We start from the raw sequence: 8,058 nt of genomic DNA, 5'->3' as shown, positions 1-8,058 counted from the left end.
AAACAGAATTGTAGATATTGGAACAATGAAAACTCGCATGTGTTTCGAGAGGGCCATACGCAGTTCCCTCAAAAGCTGAACGTGTGGGCTAGAATTCTGGGAAATGAAATAATAGGTCCCATATTTATTGACGGAAATCTCACTGCTGAATTGTATTTAAATTTATTGCAAAATAAAATCGACCCCCTCATAACACAATCTCTACAAAATCAAGTCGATGAAGAAAGTTGGTTGGACGAACGACATTTACACTTCCAACAAGACGGCGCACCCCCACATTACGCATTACGTGTTCGACAATGGCTCAATGAAAGGTTTCGCGGCAAATGGATTGGCAGAAGAGAAACTCTGGAAGAATTTCCGAGGCATACAGGTTAATTAATAGAGACGTATTTCAAAACGTCCGACAAGAATTTGAAAACAGGTTGTTCTGTTAAGACAATCACTCCCGGGACTGGGTCGTTCCAAGGATTTCCTTTCTTGAACCGTTGGACGACGTTGCAACATTATGCCATCGAAACTCTCTCGAGAGTGATTATCTTGATTAATATCCATTCTTTCAAATAAAAATTAAAGAACAAAAAATAGATCCCAGGGATGCCAAGTTATTTTATAAATGGAGAAATAACTAAACCTAAAACAAAACTAACCTAACTACTTTACTACAGTAACTCTTCTATTCAGACACTAACAGGGTAATTGTTTTGCGCTCAATGTTTACATACATGACTACCACTACTACTAAATGAACAGATCAGGTACCAGAAACGATTGCAGATATATGAACTACTGTCTATATTAGCCTAATTACTTACTGTCTCTGACACGTTTACGGAATTATTCCAAGATACAAAACGTCTACGGATCACGTGGTGTGTTGCACTATGCCTCCTACTTCAGGTTTTCTGGAATTCGCTCACAACATCATCGGGGTATCAGTATCGTTTTTGAACAGCAGCAATCAGCTCAGTCTCTAGCTCTCCAAAGATGAAATCTCTTAGACAGCTTTGCAGAGTTCCCCACTAGTTTGCTTAAGCAGCAACAAATGCTTCCAATTGATACCTGACTGGAACTGCCCAATGCAGATTACACCCTCTTTAGCTTTAGTTCTCGAACATCAAACGACGGGGCGAAAACTATAGTATTTCCGGCCAGCGTTTTACGCAAGGTGTATTAACTGTTTAAAGCTTTCTACAAGCTATTCTTCCATCAGTCCGGGAGCTTTAGCTTCGCAAGAAAATTAGATATATATGTCTGACAATTCTAAAAAATTCTTTGCAAAAAATTGACATCCCTACCTCTACATGAATATCCCTGGCATCCCTTATAAATTTTAGTTTGCGCAAAAAGAAAAAATAAATAAATCAATCTTAAAAAGAATAGATATTTTTAAGACAGTTCTATTGATTAGCCAACAATGGTGGGCATTTTAAGCACTTAATAAAGTAAGGTTTTAGAGAATAAATTTAGTTACGTTGATTTTGTATTTTAGTATAAATTGTGTCATCTTGACTCTATTCGGAGAACAGATCAGCCGATTTCAGTTATTTAAACGGTGATGAATCGGCGTTTTTAAAACCTTTAAAATAATGTGCTTGCTACAAGCTAGAAGTGCCATTAAAAAATTACAAGTGGGGGCAATGGGGCGAAACCTAAAATACAATGCCCACTGGTTTTAAATATCCCCCTGGATATCTAAGTTGAAGTGTTTTTCGTTAAAACTTATTTCCTTTGCTTAAAAAAATAGTGGGGGTGGGAAGTTTTGAAATAATGACACTGTATGTAGATATAATAATGCGTGTGCAAATTTACGCATAATTTTCATACGTTTCTAAAGTTGCGTATGGTCAAAAATAGACCCCCATGTTTAAAACTAAAACAACTGAGCTATATTAACTTAAAACTTTTATTTAACACGTTATAGTATAGGAGTATGTACACGAAAATTAAGGCACGTTATAAAAATACACTGGCCTAAAACCACGACATTTAAATCGGCTATAATATATAAATAGTCTTTTGTACACAATATACTTGCACCAACAACTAAAAAACCTCAAAACGTAAAAGTACGTTAACTTATAAACTATATTTATAGGGTGAAAAATAATAATTATAATGTAATTAGGAAACCCGCCCCAGTCTTTTTAAGAGTCACCGTTCAGCTCGAGTTTCTGAAAGCTTTTGTATGCATTATACACTGTAAGTAATTACCAAGAAGCCAACTTTCTAAGAAATTATAAAATAAGTTTCTTGATAATGGGGAAAAATTTAGGTGGAAATATTATAATCAGATTTATTTTGGTAGGTTTAGTTTTTGTCCATCTTGGTCTCATTCATCTCCAATGGTTCTATGTTTTTAGCATTGGTTTCCTATAATTTAGGAATTTCCTTACTTTTACAAACAAAAAATTGCAACAATAGCATTCAAAGAAATTAACAAAAGAAACATTTCAAGCAAGCAATTCAACAATTTTAGATATGTACAAGAGATATGCAAAAATAATAGATTCAAACCGATATACCACAATTGCCAATACAATTATTTGGTCTATATTTGGTTTATCTATAATAATATTAATTACTGTTGTGATTATTGGGACTTTTTTTACTAAAAACTAATAAAAGTAAAGTTCATACATACATAGGTTACCCGGTATAAATTAACCAACGAATGTGGTAGGGTTTCAACTGAATTTTTTTAAGGTACTATCAAAAGTTATTGGCAGTGTACAAGACGAAACGATCTAGATAGGACACCCTTTGTATATCATCAACAGTTGTTGTTTAAGAACAACACAATTACTATAATTACTCATAAGAGTAACTGATGTGTAATAAATAATATACCGGGTGTTACATAAAAAAAAAATTGTTTCATCCTATAAATTGAGAGTAACTGAAATTTTGATAGCAACCTAAAAAAATTTAGTTAAAACCATACAACTTTCATATACCTATACCCTTTTTTTCTAGTGTCAATAATAACGATACGGGGTGGGTAATTCACAGCGAATAGTCCTGTACAGGATGACTCAAATTTGTCGGTTTTATCTCAATAACTGACAAAGATACAGCGATTTTCACATGCCCAATTTTGATGAAACGGACAAGGGTGCAGGGTGTAGTACCTTTCACAGTTGCCCTTGTTTCTGAGCTACAGGGTGATATTGAAAATGTGTCAATTTCGAATCTTCCTCCTATTTTCTTTATTATTAGCGAAAAGGAAAAACTAAAAATGTTTTTCAAAAGAAAATTTTACGTAAAATTCATATTCTTTCGTTTTTTCTGGAGAACATCGTTTTCAAGATAGAAACTAAACATACTTTTTTTTGCTTTGCTCTATTTTTGGTAGTTTCGTGTAAAACCATAGAATTTGAGACACCCTGAACAACTTACCTAGGATTGGAGGACTAGTCAAACTAAATTGATAAACTCCATAAAATATAACAAAAAAAAAATAGACTCTACGTAATGTAACACAACATTAGCATTGAAATACGTACAGGGTGATTCAAGTAAGGTGGTCTGTATAAATATAAGGAAAACTATAAAACATTTTTTGGGGCAGTGATGATTTGGAATATTTTTTTACAGCTACAGTGTTGTCATATCTACAGTGTGACCCATTTAGAATGGAAACACCCCTATAAAATTTTAGGTTATTAACCGATTTCAATGATTTTTTTTTTTTTGAAATAATTAGGAAGAAATGTCTATTACGGGAGAAAATTTTAAATATTTATTTCAGTTTTCAGGTCATACTACGATACTTTTTCTTGATAGAAAATGCAGAATTTTTATTAGCGATTTTTTTATTGAAAAAATTACTACGCCACTGGATCTATAGTGCTTTCAAATAGCTGTGACCTATTTTTCTTTTATTTTTTGCTTAAAAATGTGAAAAGTTTGAGGTTTTTACTTAATATCCTTTTGCATACAAATAACATTATTTACACAACAAACATGTACGCCTAAGCAACTTTGTCACAGTATATTTTTTTGTTATTACTATGAAACACCCTGTATGTGCGCTAACTCTCATTCCAATTTAACAGTCATTCATACTTATCGACACTCCACTGAAAAAATAGTACATATTCACAGTTAAGTACGCTATAACGTCCCTTAAATTGACTACAGCATTAAAAATTGGAATGTATTAACAAATTGAGCACGTTGAAGATGCATTTTCATCGAGATATGACGCGTTTCTTTTTTTCACTCAGCGATATGTCACGTACATTATGATTCTACAAAAAACCGTTACGAGCGCTTTAATCACCAATGAAAGTAAAAAAGTTTCTATTGATTGGCAAACTACGAGATTCCTTCAACAAGCTATTTATATAAATTTATAAGACTAATCAACTATAATAACATTTCAAGTCGTACCAAAAAAACAATCACAAAATGTATTTCAAGGAGAGTCTCAATTGTTCAACTTTGAGCTATCGTAGTTTTCCATGTCCCATCTTTGATATGAAGACTCAGAGTCGCACTGTTCCATTATTAGTTTAGTTTTCGACGCGTTTATTGCCATACACTTGTCACTGCTTCCATGACGGATTAGTTTTCGTTTCGGGTCGTACTCCCAGTACTGGTTGCCTCGGCTACCATGGCACGGGTATAGAATCACCTCTTGTCCGCTATAGTCCAGACAGGCTTCGTCACGACGGATTTCACCGTTTTTACTGTACAGCCAAAACTAGAAAATGAAAAAACTAGTTAAACACTTTGTATTAAAAAAAGTTTATCATAGTAAATATTTACAAATATGTCCAGAATCCAGATTGATGATCCATGAATAGAATACCTACTACGGTAAAAGAATTTCTTAAAAGTTAATTGTTAGGTTTTTACACTGACCTGGAAATGGTTAATAATATTATGTCACTCAATGGAGTTTCAATAAATTGATCAGTGAATCTGTTATTCTATATTTCTTTTAGTACATTTGTAGCAAAACTACTCGAGTAATGTCTGGCTGTTCCACTGACACTTCATAGAGCATAATACGAATACACTATGTTGGCACTAAAAGTACCAAAAGAAAACGTCGACCCAATGTCATTACAGTGTTTCTGTCTTAAATTAGTTTTTAAAGGTCACTGAAATTTTAAAAAAATTTCTAGAGGCCTCTGGCAATTTTAAACATTTGTTGAAATGTTTGAGACACTTGTCGCAGAAAAAAAAAACTTATTTTTTGAAGCCCTATTCGTAGGTGAAAGGAAAGCCCCAACTTTGGAATCACCCTGTATAAAACAGCAGATTAAAAATATTAAGTACAAAAATAAAACTTGATTACCATAAATTGGTTATTGATGTGATGATTTTTCTCTAATCTATTTGTTACTAATATTAATAATCAATAAACAATTATTATGTGGAATAATTATTTAGAATATGAAACATAAACTGATATAATTTAATTTCCCCACCCTAGTGCGGGGAAATGATTTCTTTTACGCACTAGTGTGGAAATTGTATATTTCGAGAACAAAACTAGTGCGGAAATGTTATCTTTCGCGCACGCTCGTAGAAAAATATTTTGTCAGCCATAAAAACAACGGCTGTTTGCCCTCACTGTACTGTTTAGACATTTTCGGTTACCGAAAATATCAAAATATGAAAAACACAAATACAACTCACACAAAATAATAATCTAATCGAGTAATCGATACATTTAAGTTGCAAGGATAAAAGTTGGAAGAAACTGTCAACAAACGTTAAAATTGAATGAAAACCAAATAATGCGACATCTATGTAGCAGTTGATTTGGAGACGCCATTTACATTTTTCCTGGTGTCAATTTGACAGATGAACTTGAGAAATGTTTTGTTCTAATTAAAAATGTCGGTATTATGTGACTTCCTATAAAAAAACAGAATTTACCGAATTTATACCTTCTAAAAAGACAGTACTTACAAACAATTCTTGATGACATACTTATACAAACTTTCATTAAAACTTAATTTCTTTAAAAAAATATATTGAACAGAAATATAAATATTCAGTCTCAAACCGTTCCTGCTCGTCCGACAAACCGTGAGAACGCGCCTTAATAAAACTTCAAAGTGCTCGAAACATAAAGAAAACTCATTATCAGTATTAGAGGTATCGTTAACAAGGGAATATTCTTTTCTATCTATAATATAAAAAGAGTGAGCAGCCTCGGATGCACAAAAGTGTTCCTTTGCCCTTTTTACCTGCGAGCCGCACAAAAGCTCCCAACCAAAAGCTTTGCGTTTCAAAAGGCGGCCAAACCCATATCGGCAAATATCTTTATACTAGGTCTCCGGAGACCGGATTGACGAACAATAGTTTGCTGCCCCGCAGGAATCTCAAAGGGAGAAACTTAATGCTTAGGAGATTTCGAATTCTAATGCAATATCGATTATAAACTTTGCGGTGGCTTGCCCGTTGTGGTCGAGACACTTTTATTGGCTGTCAATCAGTGTAAACAGTATTTTTTTAAGTTAAAAGTAGTTAAATTTTATGTAATAAAATTGTTTAAAAGTCAACCAATCAGACGATGATGAGAGAGTTATCATGTTAGTGCCACATGACAATTGTCAAATTTAAGTCTACTTGGTCTATAGCGAGGAATAACCGAACAACTAAAAAAAAAACATTATTGGCATGAAAATCACTTAAACTGTCCAATAATTAGGTTTTTACAATGGTTGGAGTTAAAGAAACACTTACTACGTTTCCATGCAAATTGTTTTTAAATCGATCCCAAAATTTAAATCAGTTGCAGCCGTATGCTCCATCAGTCATTTTGAAGGTTTAAGATTAATTTAAGTTTAGATTGTGACTGTTCAATAGCATGCCCAACAATAGGAACTTAATAAAGCACCAAAATGTCTCGTCGGGTTCTTGAGCATTTTTTTTTTTTTGCTTTAATCGGCACTATAGGGGTCAAATACAAAGCTTTAACATTCCCTTTTTTTTTAATTTCCGTTTAATGCCAATAATGGACATAAAACAATTATGCGTTTGAAACGCCCGCCGAATCGTGTGACGTAGATAACCCGTATGAGACAACGTTGCCAAAATTCAGTGCAGTACAATTTTGAGAATTCTGGACTTCGACTTTGACTTTGTACTAGTGATAGTATTATTCTCTACGCTCGGTGCTGAAGTGAAGTGGAGCTAGAGCAGATTGGCGTAATGGCGTATTCGTAATATTCGTATTGTCAATTTGTCCTTTATTGTCGTGTCTCTTATGGCGAATTCGACTGGGAAGCACTATCCAGTGCACGGCCTACCCCAGTACAATTCGTATTTTCTCAGTGCCATGTAAAAGTTGCTCTAACTCCGATTAGGTGCAGTTAGCACGCTGCACTAAGAAAGTGCGAGCCACACCAGTGCAGTTATTAAAACGAGGTTGATTCGACTGGGATTGACAATTAACAGAAAATTTATCTAATTTATCAAATTGTTCCAAGCAAGCTAACCACTCTTCACCATGACCTCCACCAGGATGACCAGCTGACGAAGAAAGAAGAATTCAAGACAAGAAGAGCGCAGAAGAGCCCCGTTGTCAGCCGGGGCACTCTCACCCAGGACAGGGGACACCGTTGCAACACTGGTAATTCCCGAAAGGGAAATATTTCACCACACTATGTCACACCAGTGACTGTTAATGGAGTCCTTCTTCCGGACCTTTCCTTTTGGTCTACAGCGATGGGAGGGTAAAAAGCAGTAGTCTTGCTTGACCCGCTTATCTGAGACCATTCTCTCCTGTCATGTATAATAACCACTCTTCATCTCAGGAATCACTCTTGCTGCTAGATGACGTGTTTATTAAAAATTCTTCAAGTAAAGCCATTGACACCATTTCTATTTATTTGTTTTGTTTGTTTCTCTAGACAGAACTGAACTAGAACTATACTAGCAGCACAGTTCTAAAATTTTGCACTAAGTGCTAAAACACCGCACCAAATGCAACCCAGCCGAATTCTCACAGACCGCACTAAATCAGTGCATTTCCGAGACGAACATAAATATTTTCAAAACCAGTGCAGAACTTTGTCAGTCGAACAACCAGCA

General features: G+C 34.5%; 1 protein-coding gene and 1 long non-coding RNA gene across 4 annotated transcripts in view; one reads left to right on the top strand and one right to left on the bottom strand.

The window, feature by feature from the left end:
• Nucleotides 1-1,887: 1,887 nt before the first annotated feature.
• Nucleotides 1,888-8,058, bottom strand: part of LOC145740331 (putative polypeptide N-acetylgalactosaminyltransferase 9) — a 118,528-nt gene continuing 112,357 nt past the window's right edge. For 2 of the 3 annotated variants that reach the window (XM_081995834.1, XM_081995833.1), the window contains exon 11: nucleotides 1,888-4,708. In XM_081995834.1, coding sequence (XP_081851960.1) covers nucleotides 4,433-4,708 — 276 coding nt within the window. In that variant the 3' untranslated portion in view covers nucleotides 1,888-4,432. The remainder of the gene's footprint in view (nucleotides 4,709-8,058) is intronic. The other variant, XM_081995835.1, reaches the window with a different exon arrangement.
• On the top strand, nucleotides 7,284-7,830 carry LOC145740375 (uncharacterized). Its single transcript, XR_014181402.1, has 2 exons — nucleotides 7,284-7,392; nucleotides 7,455-7,830. It is a non-coding gene; the product is annotated as an uncharacterized LOC145740375 (long non-coding RNA).

Source organism: Ips typographus, linkage group LG1 (assembly GCF_016097725.1).
Source record: "Ips typographus isolate SLU linkage group LG1, UJ_Ityp_2.0, whole genome shotgun sequence".
Classification (NCBI taxonomy): Eukaryota; Metazoa; Arthropoda; class Insecta; order Coleoptera; family Curculionidae; genus Ips; species Ips typographus.
The sequence above is the reverse complement of the archived record's forward strand: the minus strand, read 5'-3'. Positions and strand labels throughout refer to the sequence as shown.